A 21,314-nucleotide genomic window follows, 5' to 3' on the forward strand; every position below is an offset into this window, starting at 1 on the left:
TGGAAGTGTTTGGCAGGGAAGGAAAATAGGAAACCGTGGATTTAAAAGTAATCTGACGGAAAGATTAGCTGGATGAAGTATGAACGGGGACTTACTTGAGTTTTTTGTTCAGCGGCGTTAATCGGATTATTAATTTATTTAGGATCCATTTTAACTTTGTATGGAAATACGTAAAAGTATACCTGTACACTCTTTGTGCGAATATAAATCATTTTACAACACAAGTTAATGAACAATCAAAATGAAACAAACTTTTCACACAACTACTAATGGTGTCGCGACACTCCCCGCTAATGAAGGGCCCCTAATCATACAACCGAGCGAACCGTAACTAAACCGTGACCCAACAGTTTCGATGTTGGATACCCTCAAATCAAATCTTGATCGCAAACCGTGGCCATGAAATGAATTTGTCGGGTTCAGCCCACCAAAGCCAGTCTGGCCAACCGTGACGATCATTTCGTTGCGCGGCCGACATACCGCCGGATGTCTCCGTGATGGTCAAGTTCGAGGAGTTATGTGGTAGAGAACCACATTCAGATTTCGTTAGACAAAAGGTTTCTTGTCAGGCGAGAAAAAAAGATACTTATCTTAAACACCATCACTGTATCATCGTTCCGCGCGGTTTGGTCGGCTGAAACGGAACACGGATGCGATCGATCCCCGAAAACGGGCTCTTTGATACGGTAGACATGTTACATAAAAATTTCTCTATACTGGTGTATCTTCAGTCGGATGAGTTTCTTATCACTTCCTGGTGCGAATGTTGTGCGGAAGCTTCCCTGGTTTCGATGGTTCAATAGAAGTGTTTTTACTTTTTTCTTTTCTTTCTCCATGCGGCTCACCATTGCTCTATCACCGTAGAGTATTGAATAAGATTATAAAAGAAACCGTATCGAATTTGATGCGAAGTGTAATAACTTCTTCTCGCCTTTGGCCGCTGCTTCCTCCGGATGCTTTATGCCTTCCATCCAAAACATCCATTAAAACGCTCGATCGTCTCCAGAAGATGCCATCTCGAAGCCACCATCCAATGGTGGGCACTTTCGCTATCAGTCATTTCGTAATGGTTAGGTGAAATGCTTTTCTTCTCTTCTCTTTTGGCGAATTGAAAAACTGTTCAACAACTTAACTGTTCGCTGTTCTGCTCATCTGCTCGCTTTTGGTAGCATTTAATAGGCGTTAATTGATGGGAAAAATTCATCCGGTGATGCAGTCCATTCAAAAGAGTGGCGGTTGGTTCCTGTTTCCTAATGCTTTTAGAAATTGAAAAAGGGTATTATTATGCATCAAGCTTTTACTGCTGATTCTAGCATTACATGTTGTATGAATGATGTATGAAATGATTTTCCAAGATAGACCCTAGGCAGATTGAAATTTACAAAGACAAAATCAATCAAATGTGTATTGTAAATGCGACTACCTGGTATTGTTTCTTCTATGGCTTCATCCGAAAACTCTTTGCAGTAGCTTTCTCCTGTTGAAATAAATAGGACAAAATCCAAAAAAAAAAGGTTCTCCAGTAGCGACATACTATTAACCCTAAAGTAACCGAAAACCGATACCGGTTTGCTTAATTGTCCTTCAGCTCCGAATGACGTAATGTGCGTGTGCTTTTTTACTTCAAACTACGAACTTCGGAACAGCTGTGGGCCATCGTAGGGAGTGGTTTCGCTAACCGTTTGCCGGTCCTTTCGCTTTTGGGAAAGCCTGGAAACCGGTAGAGCGTGCAAGGGAACAAATGAGAATATAAGTCAGCGATTGTATTGAGGATTGTACACGATTTTTTGTTTCAAATGTAAAATTATACACCAGTGATATGTAATTATATCATCGAATATTGCATGCATGAAGTTTTTTTGGGGCGATAAAATAATAACTGATCAAATTTATGTAATTTATGGAACGTCAAGTGTGATCTAGTTTTGTTTGGGGTGTTTTTAGGTTGCCAAAAAATTTGTTATACAGTTCTTTAGTTATCTTCTTAAAACATAGCCAAAAATTGTTTCTTCATGCACCTTATAAAACTCTTTGAATTATTTTCTCTACAGTACCTTTCTTTCACGTAACCAAAAACAAGTACCCATTTCGTATCTAAACGTTTTGCCGGAACATCTGGCTGGCGAAACTAACCGGTTCGGGACAAATTACCGACCCCAAAAGATCTGTCGAAAGATTCTTTCGGCCCAAGTCGAGCGTAATTTACTGCAAATTAATTTTTTCCACACCAGTATCACAGCTGCATGCAAGACATTCGCGAAACGAACGAACGTGACCCAGAGGCTAAAGTTCCGTTCGATTACCTTGGCCAGCAGTCAGCTGGCTCCCGTAGTCGTGGACTACCCAGAACTAGATGAGTCGAAGGGCTCCATTACGGTAACGGAAGTCTCGAGGTACTGACAATTGGTTCTACTTAGGCCTTCCGGCGTGAGAATGTGTGTCATCATTGTTTTGTGCAATTGTTTCTGAATTGTAGATCAAATGGTGGGAAAGAGGAACGTGTTTGTTTGCGCCAAACGAAAGATGAAGGAACTTACTTGTGCTTGTTTTGTCTCGTGATCACATATCGCAAACACACAAGTAAAATATTAATCTTTCCCTTTTTTTACTGCCATGAAATTGTTATTAGGTGAAACATAAATTAACCCTATGATTTGAACAGCGAGTTTTTGTTTTTATCTGATCGTTTTCCTTATAAGTCCAGATGGTAATTTATCACCAGCGAACTGAATCTGAAACAGTACTCAATGGTGGCGCAGATCGGACCGGTTTAGTTTTTGGTCTTATGTGCTATGCTTTCATTGTAGCATAACCGAACGTGATCGCGCCCAGAAGCGCAATAAAAAACCATCCGGCTCAAGGTGGTTCACATTGGCAGCTCTAAGCGGTACAACCACATACAGCTTGAAGTTGGAACAACGGGAATTATCTAAACAGCGAAAAAAAAAAATAATACTCCAATGAAACATAATCATTTTCTAGTGATCATTTATTTATGGCACGATCATCAAACCGGAGAAAAAAGTTCCGTAAAACTTACTTGTTAACTATTAGAAGGGAAGAAATCAATGTGGCGTAGTTTTTATCCTTTTTTAAACCCAAGAAACATTGTGTATTTACATATTTTCCTTTTTCTTACGTTTAATCTTCTTTATTCGTTCTCAGGTAATTCACGGCGTGCAGCTGGAACCGCATCATGTGATCCGAAAACGCAGCATCGATCAACCACTTCGCATCCTGATCGTCTACGATGAGTCTGTCTATCGATTGGATACTGATAAGTTTTCCCTTATTAATGTAAGTTTCACTAGCGTACTCCTCTTTAGGATGTATATTAATAGTGAACCACTTTCCAATAGAACACCATACTTCCGGAAGCGGTCCGGTTTTGGGAGCAAGCCCTCATGGTGCGCCAGACGAAGGAAATCATAAGACTAAATCGAAAGTGTGAAAGCAGCCAGGTGTTCGTGAAGAACTCGATGACCTACTGCATCGATTCGTGCAAACCGATCACACTATGCGGCGAGGTCCAAGTACCACCAGATCATCTCGATGTAAGTGAATTTTTGAACCCCTAACTCAAGCGGCCATTTGATCTTACGTCCGCGTTTTTTTTTTGTCAGGTTTGTCGGGTTTGTAATTCTACCGGGCAGGATTGTCACGAGGATCCCAACACGACGGCCGGATCGGGCATATCGAATGCAGACTTTGTGTTCTACGTATCCGCGCTGCAGTCAGAACGGTGCCACAAGGGACTGACCGTCGCGTACGCCGCTCATTGTCAACAGGAAGCCGGTCTCGATCGACCCATCGCCGGTCATGCGAATCTCTGTCCGGACAGTATCAGCACGAAACCGCAGGAACTGCAGACACTGCTCTCGACGGTGAAGCACGAAATTTTGCACGCACTCGGATTTTCGGTCAGTCTGTATGCCTTCTTCCGGAATGACGATGGTTCGCCAAGGACTCCCCGGAAGCCAGACACTGGGAAACCGTATTTAAATGAAAAGTAAGTTTAGCTGGTCTTACCAATGTTACAAAAACTTAAGTGGTAAGCTTTCTTTTAGGTTCCAAATCCACCAATGGAGCGATGAAACGATCCGGAAGGTCGTCCGTACCGATTGGGCCGTCCGGGATGGTACGATCAACCGGACGATCGATATGTTCGTGACGCCGCGTGTTGTCAAGGAAGTGCGCGATCACTTTAGCTGCCAGAAGCTCGAAGGTGCTGAACTGGAGGATCAGGGTGGCGAGGGAACGGCGTTAACGCATTGGGAAAAGCGTGTACTGGAAAACGAAGCAATGACGGGAACGCATACGCAAAGTTCTGCCTTCTCACGCATCACACTAGCCCTGATGGAGGATTCCGGATGGTATCGGGCCAACTACAGCATGGCGTCGCCCCTAACGTGGGGCCGCAATTTGGGATGTAATTTTGCCATGCGCAGCTGTAAGGAGTGGATTACGTCTAATACGCTGAAGTAAGGAACCGTGCGATACCGTTTGAATGTGGAAGCATTCGACGGAAGTTTAACGTTATACTTTGTTTCTTTTAGGGGTCGCTCCATACATCCCTTCTGCGCTAAAGTGAAGCGGGATCCACTTCAAACGGAATGCACCGACGATCGCAGCTCGGTTGCACTGTGCAACCTGGTGCGCCACGTAACACCACTGCCAACGCAATACCAAAACTTCGATTCCCTCGCACACGTACCAGTCGGAGAGGAAGGTTTCTACGGTGGATCAGTGTCTTTGGCTGATCACTGTCCTTACATCCAGGAGTTCACATGGCGCAGCAAAAACGTGGTCGTGCGTGGATCGCAGTGTCAGTTCGAGGACAACAATCCTAGTACGTACAAGGACCAGGCAGCTAGAGAAAAGTGTGTACTTTACTGACTTTTCTTATCCTTCACTTTTTTTGCATGTAGAACCGGAGAAAAATTTTGCCCTGGAATCGTACGGCCCCAATTCGAAGTGTTTCGACCACAGCGAGAACATGTGGGAGGAACGATCCTGCCGACAGACCCGCGAATGGCAACATTGGGGCTCCGGTTGCTATCAGTATCGCTGTGATCACGGACGCCTGCATATTATGATTGCAAACAAATCGTACGAGTGCTTCTTCGCCGGTCAGAAGCTAAACGTTCAGCTTATGGCCGAAGGGTGGCTACATCGAGGTGCCGTTATCTGTCCCTCCTGTAAGGACGTCTGCAACAGTGTGTTCGAGCGACGTGGCGAACGGTGTAAGGTGAGCGAGGACGCCCCACCGGATAGCTTCTATCCTAGGGACGAGCTGAGATGTAGCGGAGCATCAAAGCTTCATCACCGCAGTTTCCTATCCCGTTTTGTGCTGCTGACGATGACCTTCACAGCCAGTGCGTACGTTTCGCGGCTGTACAGCTAATCAATGTTTCCTATGCACCGATCGCCGATGCTGTGCATCGTGCGCAATAGGATGGATAGAAAACAACCATTTCATGTATGTGATAATATCAGTGAGGTGTTCGATTTGACTACGACCCTAAGAGAATGTTTCCGTTGTACATAGTAAGTCAGGACATCATAGTTAACCTAGGCTAGGGTACCTTTCCAGGAGGTATTTGAAACGATTTCCGGCACAAGTACGTTTGAGAAGTAGTTAAAGAACTAAATCAATCATCCCATCTCTCAGAAGAAGATTCTGCAGTACCAATAACCGGGTTTTTTTTCTGTAAATAAGTAATTATTTGGAAAGATGCAACGATTTACGGTGTATTTCTCATCTCGTTTATTAAGGTGCAATTTCAAATTTAATTCTCGGTCACAACATTCCAAAACACGATGTGGGTAATTTATTTAGTATGGTTTTATTGGCCTTTATTATCAGTCAATTTTACCACTATCGAATAGATCAAATAGATTTATTGAAAGATGGAGGGCTAAGCTAATGTAGGTATAATAAGAAGAGCAAAAAAACACACAGACCTTAGGCCATATGCAATACAGTGATCCCAGGCTTCACTGCATGCTTACAATTGTCTCTACGAAACGTGATGATAGGCACAGTAGGACTGAAGGAAATTAAAAAATCACAAAACTGCCAAAGTCATTCGTTTGAGTTAATGAATTAAATTCGTTTTTGTTTTTAAATAAAATCACAACTGTCCGTCTTTGTTTTCTGGTGCTCTTGATTTTTCAACTCTTGCATGATACACAAACGGCGAAGTGTATTGAGGGCAAAACAAAAAGCAGCAAAATTAGATTTTCAGTCAAGATTTATGGAAATCAAAATGGAATATTTTTATGTTGTTGATTATTTTAGTAACGAGAGTATCGCTATTTGTTGAATTGAAAATCTCCTTGAAATGTCGTCTAGGTTTAAGCATATTATTAAATAGGCAATAAAAAAACACAGAGCAATTTAAGTATGAAATGATGCAAATCCTTTCATGAGTGCCGAAAAGAAATGAGAATGTGTTAATTTAACAAATTTTCCCTTTGCACCTAAAACCACGTGCGAGAAATATGACCAACTGCAATATGATTCACATTCTCGGCTGAACCTCTCGATCGTATGCTATAAACACGCCAGTTTACCCTATCGGTTTTTTGTCGGTTTGACGTTGCCGTCAAGTGTCAATCGATGCTTGCTCCGCATCAGAAAAGAAACAACTAAAATTGTAATCAACAGTGTTCCGATTATCCCGAAAAGTGCGAAGTGTGATTGAATAAAATAATAGAACCATCTTGCTGATAGTGCGATCAACAACGCCTCGTCAAAATGCCACGAATTATGATAAAGGGCGGTGTTTGGCGGAACACAGAGGTAAGATGGTCCCTGCTACCGGATGGGTATCCTTAGGGGTACCGGTTAGTGGTTATTGCAAGTTTAATCTGTAACGATGAACTTTTCCGCCCGCAGGATGAAATCCTCAAAGCCGCCGTCATGAAATATGGCAAAAACCAGTGGTCCCGTATTGCGTCGCTTCTGCACCGGAAGTCAGCAAAACAGTGCAAAGCTCGCTGGTACGAGTGGCTTGATCCGAGCATCAAAAAGACAGAATGGTCTCGGGAGGAAGATGAAAAGCTGCTCCATCTGGCCAAGCTAATGCCAACCCAATGGCGCACGATTGCACCGATCATAGGCCGTACGGCGGCGCAATGTTTGGAGCGGTACGAGTATCTTCTCGATCAGGCCCAGCGGAAGGAGGAGGGCGAAGATGGGATGGATGATCCACGCAAGTTGAAGCCCGGCGAGATCGATCCCAACCCGGAAACGAAACCGGCCCGTCCAGATCCGAAGGACATGGACGAAGACGAGCTGGAGATGCTTTCTGAGGCTCGTGCCCGTCTGGCCAATACGCAGGGTAAGAAGGCAAAGCGAAAGGCCCGTGAAAAGCAGCTGGAAGAGGCTCGCCGTCTAGCGGCTTTACAGAAGCGGCGGGAACTTCGTGCGGCCGGAATCGGTGGAGGCAATCGAAAGCGTAAGCTGAAGGGAATAGATTACAACTCGGAGATTCCGTTCGAGAAAACACCGGCTCCTGGTTTTTACGATACGGTCGATGAGTTTGTAGTGCCGATTGCGGCCGACTTCTCCAGCTTGCGTCAACAGAGCCTCGATGGGGAGCTGCGCACGGAAAAGGAAGCACGCGAGCGCAAGAAGGATAAGGAAAAGCTTAAACAAAGGAAGGAAAACGATGTGCCAACGGCTTTGTTGCAAAACCAGGAGCCGGCTAAAAAACGTTCGAAACTGGTTCTCCCGGAACCACAGATTTCCGATCAGGAGCTCCAGCAAGTCGTTAAGCTTGGTCGTGCTAGTGAGATTGCCAAGGAGGTGGCATCGGAAAGTGGCGTTGAAACAACCGATGCGTTGCTTGCAGACTACAGCATTACGCCACAGGTTGCGGCTACTCCGCGCACTCCTGCACCGGTGACGGATCGCATTTTGCAAGAAGCTCAAAACATGATGGCCCTGACGCACGTGGAAACACCGTTGAAAGGTGGCGTGAATACACCACTCCATCAGTCGGACTTTTCCGGGGTTCTCCCGCAAAGTCAGGTAGTCGCTACACCGAATACGGTGCTAGCTACTCCGTTCCGCTCGGTGCGTGGGCCGGATGGCGCTGCTACTCCTGGAGGTTTTTTGACTCCCGCTTCAGGAGCGATGGTTCCGGTTGGAGGCTCGGCCACGCAACCGCATGCACCCGGAGCAACCCCGAATTTCCTTCGCGACAAGCTCAACATTAACACCGAAGACGGTTTGAGTGTGGCGGAAACACCGGCCGCTTACAAATCCTATCAGAAACAGCTAAAATCGTCCCTGAAGGAAGGTTTGGCATCACTTCCCACGCCAAGGAATGACTACGAGATCGTTGTACCTGATAACGAAACGGACGAAGCGGCCGATGATGGTACGATGGACATGGAACAGATGGTGCCCGATCAGGCGGACGTAGATGAAAAGCGGAAGCGTAACAAACTCGCACAGGAAGCGAAGGAACTCTCGCTGCGCTCACAAGTCATCCAGCGCGATTTGCCTCGTCCACTGGACATTAACACGACGGTGTTGAGGCCATCAAATGAAATGCATGGGTTAACGGATCTGCAAAAGGCGGAAGAGTTGGTCAAGCAGGAGATGGTAAAAATGCTCAATTATGATGCTTATCGCAATCCAATTCAGCACACGCAGGTTCTTCCCTCAAAGCGCCCTCCGTTGAGTCAGTACCAGGCGTACCTGGAGCAACATCCGTACGAGAATATTGACGAGACCGAGCTGAACGAAGCACGCAAGATGTTGGCCGCGGAAATGGGTGTAGTGAAGCAGGGTATGGCCCACGGCGACCTTTCGCTGGAAAGTTACACGCAGGTGTGGCAAGAATGTTTGTCCCAGGTACTCTATCTTCCCAGCCAAAACCGGTACACGCGTGCCAATCTGGCCAGCAAGAAAGATCGCATCGAGTCGGCAGAAAAACGACTCGAAATCAATCGCAAGCACATGGCCAAGGAAGCGAAGCGGTGCGGCAAGATTGAGAAAAAGCTGAAGATCCTCACGGCCGGGTATCAGGCAAGAGCGCAAGCCCTGATCAAGCAGTTCCAGGACACAAACGAACAAATCGAGCAGAACTGTTTGGCACTTTCGACGTTCAAGTTTTTGGCCGCCCAGGAAGATCTGGCCATTCCGAAACGCTTGGAGTCGCTGACGGAGGACGTGATGCGACAAACAGAGCGCGAAAAAACCTTACAGGGTCGGTACGCTCAATTGAACGAGGAGCTGGAGGATCTAAACCGTCGGTTGGAAGAGACATCGGTCAACGGCGTAATGAACGGCAATGACGAAAACGGGGCACCCATGGTGAATGGTCGGATCGAACATACCTCGGAGGACGACGAAGGGGGGGAAGATACTGCCTCGGAGGCGCCACCGGTGGAAAACGTGGCGGCGATTGACGAACAAGAAGACGAAGAGCAGGAGGAACAAGAACGAAGTGATGAGGGAGATTCAGAAGAGAAAAATCGAGACAGTGACGATGCGGATGAGAACAGCTCTGATACCCAAGAGCATCAGCCACAAGAAGAAGTTGAAAGGATGGACGAGGGCGGTGGAGAAGAAGAAGAAAGTGACGAAGAAAGTGGTAGCGATGATCAGGAATAAGTAATTCAAATAAGCTTTTAGAACTCTAATAAAATCAATCAACGTTTTCTCCATCTATTTGATATGCTACCGGCTATTTCAACCGGGTTGAGAAAAAGAAAATTGTTGCGCATCGCCTTGACATTAATGACAGTTCTCAGGTGAAAGGGAAAAATAAACAACTAAACTCAATGACTCAATGTAATCTAGATTGCGAGGCTTTAAACACGTAAATAATAAACAAACCAGCCATCTGACCAGCCCAAAGTGTGTTGAGAAACAATACTTATAACTAGTCTAGTGCACATTAGCATTATTGTAATCGTTTAACACCTAGCCGTGTCTCGACCGTACCCAGTAATGATGGAGACAAGTATCAAGACCAAACATTGGACCGATGACCTAAAGGTTTGCAATCAAACCGGTGTGGGGGAAGCAACGAATCAAATATATAAGTAAGCATACGCTAAACAGATAGGTTATCGTGTATACTAACATCTGTGCTTTGGTTTTTGCTTCACAGGGAAGATGGTACCCGATGCGTCGGATATGAATCGCGTGATAAAAAGTGCCTTTGCTTAGCGAACAATTCGACGACAAACAAGGACGCCAAAGAAACGACGTATGGTTTTATTCGCTTCGAATGATTACGCGGTGCCGTGTAATACGTTGTGTGTTTTTTGTATTGCAGTTCGATGTATGCTATACTTTCGGGGCATAACGGTGCGATAGTGGCTGAAAAGGCACTGCAAGAGATGGCGGCCGATCTGCTGCTGGATCAGCTGAAAAAATGCAACACGGACGAAGCTGTGAAGGAGCTTATGCGGCAATCGTTCATGTCGGTGGAGAAAGGATACTTTGAGTCGATAAACCAACACGTCGCCACCAAGACGGCAATACAGCTTCATTTATCGGCCGATGGAATGAATCAGTACGAAATTTCGCAGCAGTTCGAAAATGTACTGCAGAAGCTCGATTCACTCAACAATGCACTGTCCATTGGGAGCAGTGCGGTGTTGGGGCTGGTGCACAGATCGCATCTGTACTTGGGCAACATTGGCAACTGTCGAGCGTTGCTGTGTAAAACGGATGAGCACGACACGCTGACCGTGACGCAGCTGAGTGTCGATCATAATTTGCTCAATCCCGAGGAAGCTGCGCGCCTGTTTCGTCTCGGTTTGTTGGCGCAAAACTTTGAAGGAGTTCCTCTATACAGTACACGCTGCATTGGAAACTATCTCGGAAAGGCAGGTTATAAGGATTGCAACTTTCTCTCGGGCGCTTGCGCCGAACCGGTAATCTTTGAGCCGGAAATCGTCGGTGGCATTGACATTACTCCTGCCTGTCGGTTCCTAGTGCTGATGTCCAGTGGACTCTGTCGAGCTTTACACGATATTTTCCCCGGCGACATATCCACCGGCAATCGGGAACTGGTGCGGATGATTTCAGAAGAATTTCAGAACCAGTCCACGCTGGGCGGAGTAGCACAGTCGGTGGTGCATCGCATTGTGCAGGAGCACCATGACACCTACATGCAATTGGTGGAAGAAAATAAACCCACCGCTTTCAACAGCCGCGACGATGTGACTTTGTTGATTCGCAACTTTAACTATGTGCTCCCGAAAGCCTTCGTGAATCGTAAGAATGGAAATCGTAGCTTGAACTCAACCATCTCCTACAGTTCGACCAGCTCCGATGCTACCCCTACAGAGGGGAACCATTCTACTATCAGCTCTAACATATCGGTGACAAGTTCAAATATGTATGTAGAACAGCGGAGGCAAGAAATTGATGGTACAGTTGTTCATCTTATTTACTAATTTCAGGACCCAACCTGGTAATCCGTACGATTCTAATCGAAGAATTCGTTCGCATGTGGACTTTTCCGATTTTTACAAACGTGTCGAAGCAGCTCGAAAGCGTGGGACGCTACCTACCCATATTGAGTTCGATTAGTTTACCCTTTGCTCAAAGAACTTTATAATAAAGCCAAATATTAAATAATCCTCGTATCTGTGGTTGTTATGAAACTATTTTTTATTGGAAAAATAGACAAAATTTAAATAATGAATTTAAATGCTTTTTTCTGCATTGGGAGGATCGCAAATTGATGCGAGTGTGGAAACAACATAAAAAGAAAGAGAAAGAGAGAGATAGAAAGCGATGCTCACAGCAGGTACTTGTGGTAGTGTGCGTGCAATACTCGAAGGTAACAGTTTTATGTTGTGTCTAGTGTTGGGTATAATTAGTTCCTCGGACTGGAGCAATGATGTTACTGGTTCCGTGGAACTAAGTGCAATATTTATGCAAGGCGTAGCAGGTTGCAACAAATTGTATCGGGTATCTTCCTACAATAAGTTTCATATTTCAAATACAAGATACGTTTCGACGGTAGGTAAGTGGTAAAAAGCAGAACAAGGAATCTGAAAAATCCGCAACGCCTAATTTCTTGGAACTGGGTTCACCGTTCCTATACCTGGAATGGTACCAACTTGCTAGATTCATGCCGGAGCTGCCAACACTAGCCGTGTCAAAAAACTTGAAAATTACAGAACATCGTCGTCGTCGCCGTCGTCGTCGACTGGAGTTTTCCTGTTTTCCTGAGAGTGCTAAATCAGTTGGCAGCGAAGTGGAAAAGGTTGGAAAATACGGCCGACGGTTGTGTGAACGCTAGCCCGCAAAGGTTACATCGGGATCGGGTCGTCCGGAGGCTCATTTCGAGGCGACTGCAGGTCGCATTGATCGACGGTCAGCAAAAAGAGAGATTCGCAATCCCCAAACGCAGCCCTTGTCGAATGTTGGGTTGCCGTAGGGGAGAGTGCGCGGTGTGGTGGTGCTGTGCAGTGGAAAGGTGAAAAGTGTTTCCCTTTTTGTGCACCACTCCGTCTGCTCCGCTCTTGTCTCAGCAGGAGGAAAGGATAGCAAAAGGGGCGTTGGCGGTGGTGGCTCGCGGGGTGGAGGAGCGAGGTGGCGATGCACATACGACAATAAACCCGTCCAGCCGTTCGGGAATGGCAATGGCAGGCGGAAGCGAAGCATTTGATTAGGGTTCCACCGTTTGCTTCTGGGCTTTCTGGGGATGCCAGTGCTTATGACCCAACATACACTGCACGGTTCAATACATCCGAGTGGTGTGGCGTGCGTAGGAGCATAAATAAGTGCTGTGCGTGCGAGCGTGCGTGTTTGTTTTCCTGCCACCGATTGTGCGTGTGGGTTTGTGTGTGTGTGACTTTGTGTGTTCGTGCGTGCGCGCGCGTGTTGTGTTTTGGAAAAAGTCGAAAAAAAAAAAGGATGAAATATCTATGTGTCCCTTGGATGCACTGACACAGGGTCGCGGAGGCAAGAGCTTGAGGAGAACGAAGGATCCTAAAACCAGAAGCACCAATTGGTGTTGATGGTGAAGGCGCGGAAGGAGGTACAAGAAAACGAAGAGGAGGTGTGAATGTGACGGAAAACAGAAACTTTCCCCCCGAAGCAGAAGAAGAAGAAGAAGACCCTTTTCGGTAGAAGCGAGGCGCCTTTCGAGAGGAGATCGAACATCATCAATCGACACGCGACAATGGTTGCTACTCAAACAGTGGAAATGTAAACATGGCCGATTGATACTAAACACAAATCACCGCCGTGTCGAAAGCAGCAGAGGCAACCAGCCTTTCCAAGGGGAAAAAGAGCTACATTCCTTTACATACGCCAGCCAGCCAGCACGAGAGGTTCTATCGTCCGTAACCAATAACGATAATCATCGAAGAAGCGGTACCTCGGGACGCTGCGGCAATTCTTTTTGGCTGGAAAAAGAGTGCTAGCATTTGATTGCACCGTTCGAGAAGAGTTTTGATCGTCGTGGGCGAGCATATTTCGCAACCCTTTATCATTTGGGCTGTGTGTGCTGGTGTGTGAGTGTGTTTCCATATCGTGACAAAAAGGACATCAAATCCGACGTTTGCCAACGATTTCAATCGAGGCACATTCGGACGATCGTGGTGCTTGTGGATAGTTCCATGGTTCATCGTTTGGTACAATCCAAGCACGGGCGAACCGAGTAAACTGCCGGTTTTGTGTTGGCCGTGTAGCAGCAATCCGTCCGCAATATGGCCTGCTGAGAGTAAATTAAACTACAGATCCAGAGGGCAAAACAGCTCGAAACGGTAGCCGCACATGCAAACGCGAATCGATAAGGGATATCATCATATTATAATAATAGCAATCGTGCCACCAACAACGCCAACCGACAAATAAACGGAGCGAGCGCGAGAGAAAACGAAAATATTTAAGTAAAAATGTTCGCACAATTGCATTCAGGTGAGTTTACATCTTGGTTGCTTTGCAAAGGGCAGACATACAAGGCACATCTCAAATAATTGCCGACAACGACGTTTATTTTTCTTTCAAATGCGATTATGTCCTCGCGCGAACACAAATGTAATCCTTGGGTATTTGTGCTAAAGCTTTGTCGTTTTCTTATGTTGCTATTAAATAGATTAACCTTTGACAAAACTCAAATTTTGTGTTTTACTGATGAATATCGTTTGAAATATCCTTTTGAATTTGTCCTGGTTTTTACTTATTGTATAGATAAAAAGATATAGATCTATCTTGTGTACAGTTTTAATGTTGTTGAGAGTTGATAATCGAATAGAAACCTTGTAGAGCAAAAGCGAAACGAATTTTATAAATAGTACATCCATCCATGGATACTTAGATGAGCTGTATTTTATGTTTTTCGCGTCATCGATCAAATGGGCGCGAGTGTTTCTGATGAATATATCGATTTGCCGCACGAGGCGTGCTTTCTGTTATTGGTGTGCGTTTTCGATTACCCTGGAAAAAGGATCACCAACAACGGCGCATCCGCCGATACAGGCCCACAGTGTACCATTGTTTTGGTGGCCAGAGTGACATAATATGCGTGCGGCTTAATTAGATTAGATAGGCGGTTTCGTTTCGGTGAAAACGAATTTATAGCGAGCCTTGTGTTTGCCGTGCCTTTGCTTCGTGCGGCCTAAATACTGACAACGATTAACCACCCCCTCCGCTTTCTCTCGTTTCAGTACTGCCACCTCGCGCTGTCACCGACGCCGTTGCTGGACAATGAATCCCGGCCTATGGGGATGCCTGATACCCTGTGGACTGTCATATTGGTGCGAGAGTAAGAGTGGCAGTGATCCATGCGTTACGACGGAGATGGGTGCAACAGCGTCAACGGACTGTCCCGGCTCTAGTGGTAGTGGAGGAGGCAGCGGAGGAAGCGGTGGTGCCGGGGGCGTCGGAGCAAGCGGTGGGATGTCGGGGATCACATCGACGGGTATCACCACGACACCGCTAACTTCGGCCGGTGGCCTCGGCTATGGTCCGATGTGTGGTCCGGGCAGTGGGGCAGGAGGAGGAGGAAGCGGTTCTGGTGGCGGTCCGGGGGCGGTGGTGCGTGAGCGACGCAAGAAGGTGACCGGATTCGCGACGCTCAAGAAGAAACTGATCCGACGACGGCGATCGTCGAAAGCCTGTGATCATGGGCGCGTGTTGCGCGAGTTCGTGTCCAGCTGGAGCCCGATGGAGCTGTCGGCGCTGTTGGAAGAGTATGAGTCGTTGGCCGCACTGAAGGACCTCTCGGTGCAGGCGGAACTGGCCCGGCCGCCAGCCACCACCTTCAAGCAGGACCTTGCCAGCCTGTACGATTTCCGGCACTGCACCGACTGCGATCTGGTGTTCCGTGGGACCGTCTTCCCGGTGCACCGCGCAATCCTGTCCGCGCGCTGCTCGTACTTCCGCGATCTTCTTGCGGGCTGCCCGGGGTATGGGGCGCGCATCTGTCTGGAGCTGCGCTCTTCGCCGGTGGACGTTGCGATGTTTTCTTCGCTCCTACGTTACCTCTACACGGGCGACCTGTGCACGCACGACCCAACCATCGACGTTAGTTTGCTGCGCAGGCTGGGGGAGGACTTCGGGACACCAAACCCGCTAGAGAACGATCTGCGCTATCTGCTGGAAACGGGTGACTACGCGGACGCGGCCATCGTTTTCACCTCCGAGGGTGGCGATTACCATCGGCCCGACTCGGGCAGCTCAGAGTACGGCTTTCGACCGAAGCTGGAGCTCCCGTGCCACAAAGCGATTTTGAGCGCACGATCGCCGTTCTTCAAGAACATGATCCAACGGCGGACGCGCAACATCTCCGAGGAGCATCAGCTGCACGGCACCGACCGGTCTCTGCACGCTACCACACGTATCGTGTTGGACGAGGGCGTCATTCCGAAGCGCTACGCCCGGGTGCTGCTGCACGCCATCTACCTGGACACGGTGGACCTTTCGTTGATTCTCCGTGGCAACGGTTGTGGCAGTGGCGCAGGCAGCTTGGGTGAGGTGCAGGCCCTGACGCATACCGGCAGGGCACGTCCATCACCGCTTGAGGAAGCGATGGAGCTGTATCAGATTGGACGCTTCCTGGAGCTGGACATACTGGCGCAGGGCTGTGAGGACCTGATTCTGGAGTGGCTGTCGCTCGACACACTCGCGACGGTGCTACGCTGGGGCAGCCAGCCGCACGGATCGGCCTGGGTGTACCGGCAGGCGTGTCACTATCTGCGCGAGGAGTTCTCGGCCATCGTTGGCTCGCCGGTGCTGTTTCAGCTCGACAAATCGCAACTCATCGAGGCCCTGCAGAACAATTTCTTACAAGCGTCCGAGCTGGAGGTGCTGCAGGCGGTGCTCAAGTGGGGCGAGCAAGAACTTATCCGCCGGATGGAGGACCGGGAACCGAACTTGCTTAGCCACACGGCCCACTCGGTCACGAGGAAGGGTATCAAGAAGCGCGATCTGAGTGACGTGGAGCTGCGCGAGATTTTGTCCGAGTTGTTGCCGCACGTGCGCATGGACCACGTGCTGCCGCCGAACAACGAAATCCTCAATCAGGCCATCCGGCGCGGGCTAGTCAGCACGCCACCGTCGCACATGATCGGGGACGAGCGGGAAAGCTTGCGGATTAACGCATGGATTCGCGGGGGCAAAAACCACGGGCTGTTCGTACGGCCCCGACTTTTCATGCCGTACTACGAGGAGGTGAAGGCGCTGTTGGAAGATCACATTGCGTCGCAGCAGATCGAGCTGCTGCGAATGCGCCGTTCGCGCCATCACATGCCCGACATTCCCGATACGCTGTACATGGTTTCGCGGTTGAACAGCAACGCTGGCACGACACTGGGCGGTGGGTCGGCCACCGGGGTCGATGTGGTCGCGGCGGCGACGGCCGCACCCATCCCTGCTCCGGATGCACAAACGATGGAATCGATGCAGAAGCGCGAGCAAAAGCTGCGTCAAGCACCCGGCTGCCAGCGTGCCCTCGGACTGCCCCTTTCAAGCCGTAGCGAAATCAACCGACAGATTCGTCTGCGAGTGGTCAGGGAGTTCAACTTTCCGGACGAGGTAGCCGAGCTGCTGGAGAACGCCAATTGTTACTGTCTAGATGGTGGAGGTGATTCGGTCGGCGGGGCAAACAAAGCACCGCAGGACTACGATCACGATCATCACCATCACGATCGACATCACCATCATCATGGCAGTCATGGGCATCATGGGCATCACGGTAACCATCGACATGCCAGCCAGCAGTCGCTAGACGACGACTCTACGCCACCTCCCTCACCGGCCATGCCCGGCAGTGGCGATCTCGGAGCAACGGCTCAACAACAGCAACAGCAGCAGGCCCATTGCTTTGGCCGCAACATGACATTCCCACGACAACAGGCGCAACAGCAGCAACAACAGCAACCGCAGCAGCAGCAATATCCTTCCCAACAGCAACAATCGGGACACCATTCCCAGCGTCCTCCGCTGCAGCATCCACTTCTAGCGCATGGCGGTAGTAGCGGAAGCACTGCCGGTGGTCTACATGCTTCACTGAACAACCCCCTCGGGTTGCTTGGTGCGCACCGACGGCAAGAGCTGCCCTCCGTTATCCCCGGAGGAGACATCGTCGCCTACAGATTGTCGGCACCGGTCGGTGGAGGTGCGGTTGGCCCCCCCGGTGGCATCGGTGGTGGTGGACTGGATCTGGGCGAAATCGGAGCCTGCTCGGATGGGCACCTTTCGGATGTGATGCCTGACGTCGCGATGGCAACGGCTTCGCTCGGTCAACTGCACTTGGGAGGCGGTGGTGGTGGTGGCGGCGGTGGAGGAAATGCTTCCGCCGGGAATGTCGGCAACGGGTCGGATATGCCGGAAAGTCTCCATCTCGATTTGGGCGATGGTCCAAGCCATATGATCGGCGCAGCGGCAGCTATCGGTGGATTGCATCACAATATTCCGGTATGTTTCAGCCCAAAACAACTCAACTGTCTGGTGTGTTAGGTTAGATATCATGCAAATAGAAATGAGAACTGATAGGGTGATCATTTTTTCAATCTTGTGTGAATCTTTTGTATGGGATTATTTTTCTATCAAAAACACTAAACCACAAAATTGGAGCAAGTATTGCTTCGTTCCAGTAAACTCTCGCTAACACTTATGTTTCCTATTCCCTCCACAGCACCACCGGATGGGTCCTTCGACATCGTCCACGAGCACGTTCCATCACTACATGACGCGAAACCTTCTGAACCCGCTGCACGGTTCCACTGCTCAACCATCGACGTCTCAATCGCAGCAGCAGCAGCAAGCGCACCAGTCCGCCATGCAACCGTCGGCCTCCTCATCGTCCTCGTCCTCGTCGATGCTGCTCGGTGCTCACTCAGCTTCATCGCAGCTGCACGGTTCTCAGGCGTCGCTTTCGCACGGTAGCCAGCAGCATCTCGCCGGATCCCAGCAGCTACTGAATGTGGCACCGGCATCCTCCCAACAGCAGCCGCCATCGCAACCATCGCAGCAGCAGCAATCGCTTGCCCAGCGATCGTCCTCGCCGTATACGCTGCACCGTGCTAGCCCCGGCCTGCCGCATAGTTCATATCACTCTGGACCACCGCGCTTCTTATAGAGAAGGTTGCAAGTATTTCCCGATCGGAGTTGCCTCTTCGTAATGCCTTTCTGAAATAGACAAAAACACAAAGAAGAAAAAGAAAAAAACGGTCACAAACAAACACACGCTCTTACAAATTGCAAGGCTGCGTGAAGTGAAGAAAGGTTGTCGATGCGTGATTTGAGCTGTTGCATACACTGTGCGCGTGCATACGAAGCAAACACTTCAAAGCTGCTGATGTTGTACATGATGTTGTTTTCCCTCGGCAAGCGCGGGAACGAAGGAACAAATAATAATGATAATACTAATAACATTAATAACACTATTAATAATTTGCGGCACAGTACGATATTATATGGAAACAATTTGAATTAGTTAAAGCGAAACACTATGATAATATGGATACTGTAATGATAATAATCAAGTACCCTCCACCCCGGGGAAAACCGGCAGAACAACACCTACAAATACCTACACACACATAAATTCTCGATGGTTATCCTCTCAAATCGATGGGCACAGGCCATATGAGGGTGCAGAAATGGTCGATAGTCGTTGCGGAAACCATTTGGCGTGTTTTTTGGTTGAAGTAGCAACAAGCGACTTTATAGTAATGGTGAAATTAAATGACACTTACAATTATCTACTAATATTAACAATATCTCTAATGGCAGCAACGTTTGAAGCAACTCACGCTCTCGCGCTGATTGTGTAAACTGTCGGGAAGGCATCAAACAACGGAACGTCCCGTTGTGGGCATGGATTCCGCTAGAGCTTCCAGGGTGTTGTGCGAAACGGTAACAAATATTATCCATTTCCAGTGGATCGCATCAAACACTGGTTCATGTGTGTTCGCTCCGGCGATGGGCGAATCTAGCTGCGACACTACTACTGGTGCCATCCCGAAAGGCAACGATTTGAGCAGTGCATTGTGTCGCCGCCACAGGTATTTCAAGCCACAGACACGAAAACCATTACTCTAATTATGCTATCCACGAACGTATTAAAAGTGGCCTCTCTCGGCCAATATGATACGAGACACGTGCGATGATGTGATCGACGTAGATTACTTATTGGTTAATGAAAGTGCAGCTCTTATGGACTATACTTTTCGTTTTATTCGATACTCTACCACGCTAAAGCTACTACAGGCAGTGCCTCTTTTTTATCCTATTATATTTGATTATCGGGAGCGTTTTTTTTACTACTGAGCGATCAGCCAGAAAGTGGTGTAGAAATTAAGCCATTATTTATTTATCTTTTTATTAAAGATATTGCAACAGTTAAGTTTAGGGTTATTAATTTGTCTCATTATGCTAAAGATGCACGAACAAGTTTGTTATATCGGAAGAGTTTTTTTTTAAATGGACTATGACATTAATGTATTTCTGTTTTTGAAATTTGTTTGGTTCTATATTCATGATATTAATTTATTGATTCGTCAACTGCTGGGGGGCTAGTTTGACCGCATGATCGAGTAGAAAATAATTTCCAGAAGCAATCATTTATGTTCCTTACGCATAAAAGGGATAGAATCTGTAAAAAAGAATTTAAAATGGGGAACGCAAAAAAAAACTATTGAATTACAAACGAAATATACTTTAGATGTACCCCTAGATAAACAAGATGCGAGCGGTTCGGTTTCCATTTTCCTATACTGGAAGGAAAATAAACTTGTACAATGCAGTTCAAGTGTGTCAAGACAAACAAACATTAACTGTAAATATAAAATAAAACAATTTCAAATTTTTGATTGTAAGATCCGCGCTAAGGTAAACCGTTTATAAAATATATCCCATTCAAAAGCAAAAACAATAGTCACAACGATAACAGAGTCAAAATCACAAAAAAAAACCTAGACAAGGAAGAATCGTTTCGTAAACTCCATCAATAACTGACGAATGAAGTAACCCGCTAACGGAGTGAAATATGTTTGTTCCCGTAGAAGCACACCTTACTCACGTTACTACTACAGAATGCAATCCATTAATAAAATGAAAAATACAGATAAAATACATTGTTCAATGAATGCTGCCAATTCACTTGACACCTTATTATGGAGAAGATATTACTGAAACGAATCACAAGATAAGAATACAATAAACATGGACGAGATATGGTACCAACAATAATAGGATCTACGAAGGATATGGGGAAAAACGATGACTTGACGCCCATCCTCAAGTTAATTCGAGAGAGTTAGGGTTTTAAATTCTTCAAAGAAAGTAAGATTCCAACGACAACAGTTGTGCCGCTGCATGGGGAAAAAGCGCTGCATTTTAATTTACTCGAAACTAAAGTGGAAGTATGAATATTTTCTTACAGCTGTATGGAGAGCATGAAACGACAAGCGTTAGAAGGTTGTTTGAGTTGGTACAAAATAAGAAATAAAAAGAAATCAAGCAAAAACGGTAGGAAATGAACGGACCAATTGTAACTCGGTACAAACGGTCGATTGCGAAATGGAAAGCCGACGGCAAGCAGTACCCATTTAGATAAATCGAATCAAGTAGATGATATCTGCAGTATTTCCCAGTTCCCCCGTCGCCCTTATCCCTCTCTACAGTACCGGAAATGGAGTTGATACTTCGCCATCGCCATGAGTCGGATAATGTGTATCTTGTATGGAAAAGAACAAACAAACAAATTAAAATAACTTTAAACTATTCAAAAGAATTGCTAACATGAGCGAGGTAGCTATGGGAGTCGACGAGGAGAAACACGATACGAGATGCAAGAAGTATCCGCATTCTTTCTCTG

At 47.3% G+C, this 21,314-nt stretch overlaps 4 protein-coding genes across 4 annotated transcripts in view; all 4 read left to right on the forward strand.

Annotated features, from left to right (window-relative positions):
- The window catches only part of LOC131289581 (leishmanolysin-like peptidase), a 28,866-nt gene extending 23,462 nt beyond the window's left edge, over window positions 1–5,404 (forward strand). Inside the window, exons 2-7 of the mRNA XM_058318869.1 lie at window positions 3,166–3,297; window positions 3,360–3,554; window positions 3,624–4,009; window positions 4,068–4,481; window positions 4,557–4,849; window positions 4,929–5,404. Of these exons, the coding sequence (XP_058174852.1) occupies window positions 3,166–3,297; window positions 3,360–3,554; window positions 3,624–4,009; window positions 4,068–4,481; window positions 4,557–4,849; window positions 4,929–5,404 (1,896 nt within the window). The remainder of the gene's footprint in view (window positions 1–3,165; window positions 3,298–3,359; window positions 3,555–3,623; window positions 4,010–4,067; window positions 4,482–4,556; window positions 4,850–4,928) is intronic.
- Window positions 5,405–6,645: 1,241 nt separating this feature from the next.
- On the forward strand, window positions 6,646–9,907 carry LOC131288736 (cell division cycle 5-like protein). Its single transcript, XM_058317909.1, has 2 exons — window positions 6,646–6,805; window positions 6,902–9,907. The coding sequence occupies exons 1-2, from the start codon at window positions 6,761–6,763 to the stop codon at window positions 9,629–9,631; spliced, it is 2,775 nt and encodes a 924-aa protein (XP_058173892.1). The 5' UTR covers window positions 6,646–6,760; the 3' UTR covers window positions 9,632–9,907.
- Window positions 9,908–9,925: 18 nt separating this feature from the next.
- Window positions 9,926–11,614, forward strand: LOC131288738 (TGF-beta-activated kinase 1 and MAP3K7-binding protein 1-like). Its single transcript, XM_058317910.1, has 4 exons — window positions 9,926–10,065; window positions 10,134–10,232; window positions 10,302–11,372; window positions 11,437–11,614. The coding sequence occupies exons 1-4, from the start codon at window positions 9,971–9,973 to the stop codon at window positions 11,564–11,566; spliced, it is 1,395 nt and encodes a 464-aa protein (XP_058173893.1). The 5' UTR covers window positions 9,926–9,970; the 3' UTR covers window positions 11,567–11,614.
- Window positions 11,615–13,772: 2,158 nt separating this feature from the next.
- On the forward strand, window positions 13,773–19,335 carry LOC131289546 (BTB/POZ domain-containing protein 7). Its single transcript, XM_058318828.1, has 3 exons — window positions 13,773–13,909; window positions 14,659–17,908; window positions 18,129–19,335. Exons 2-3 carry the CDS (start codon window positions 14,699–14,701, stop codon window positions 18,570–18,572), a joined length of 3,654 nt encoding a protein of 1,217 aa, XP_058174811.1. The 5' UTR covers window positions 13,773–13,909; window positions 14,659–14,698; the 3' UTR covers window positions 18,573–19,335.
- Window positions 19,336–21,314: the final 1,979 nt, after the last annotated feature.

The sequence above is a fragment of the Anopheles ziemanni genome, chromosome 3 (assembly GCF_943734765.1).
Source record: "Anopheles ziemanni chromosome 3, idAnoZiCoDA_A2_x.2, whole genome shotgun sequence".
Classification (NCBI taxonomy): Eukaryota; Metazoa; Arthropoda; class Insecta; order Diptera; family Culicidae; genus Anopheles; species Anopheles ziemanni.

What these genes read in the sequence shown, in the direction of transcription:
- LOC131288736 (XM_058317909.1), top strand. Translation starts at nt 6,761, where the DNA reads ATGCCACGAATTATGATAAAGGGCGGTGTTTGGCGGAACACAGAG. An exon ending in GTGTTTGGCGGAACACAGAG is followed by an intron (nt 6,806 to 6,901) that starts GTAAGATGGTCC and finishes TTCCGCCCGCAG; the next exon opens with GATGAAATCCTCAAAGCCGC.
- LOC131288738 (XM_058317910.1), top strand. Translation starts at nt 9,971, where the DNA reads ATGATGGAGACAAGTATCAAGACCAAACATTGGACCGATGACCTAAAG. An exon ending in GCAACGAATCAAATATATAA is followed by an intron (nt 10,066 to 10,133) that starts GTAAGCATACGC and finishes TTTGCTTCACAG; the next exon opens with GGAAGATGGTACCCGATGCG. An exon ending in TCGGTGACAAGTTCAAATAT is followed by an intron (nt 11,373 to 11,436) that starts GTATGTAGAACA and finishes TACTAATTTCAG; the next exon opens with GACCCAACCTGGTAATCCGT.
- LOC131289546 (XM_058318828.1), top strand. Translation starts at nt 14,699, where the DNA reads ATGAATCCCGGCCTATGGGGATGCCTGATACCCTGTGGACTGTCATAT. An exon ending in GATTGCATCACAATATTCCG is followed by an intron (nt 17,909 to 18,128) that starts GTATGTTTCAGC and finishes TTCCCTCCACAG; the next exon opens with CACCACCGGATGGGTCCTTC.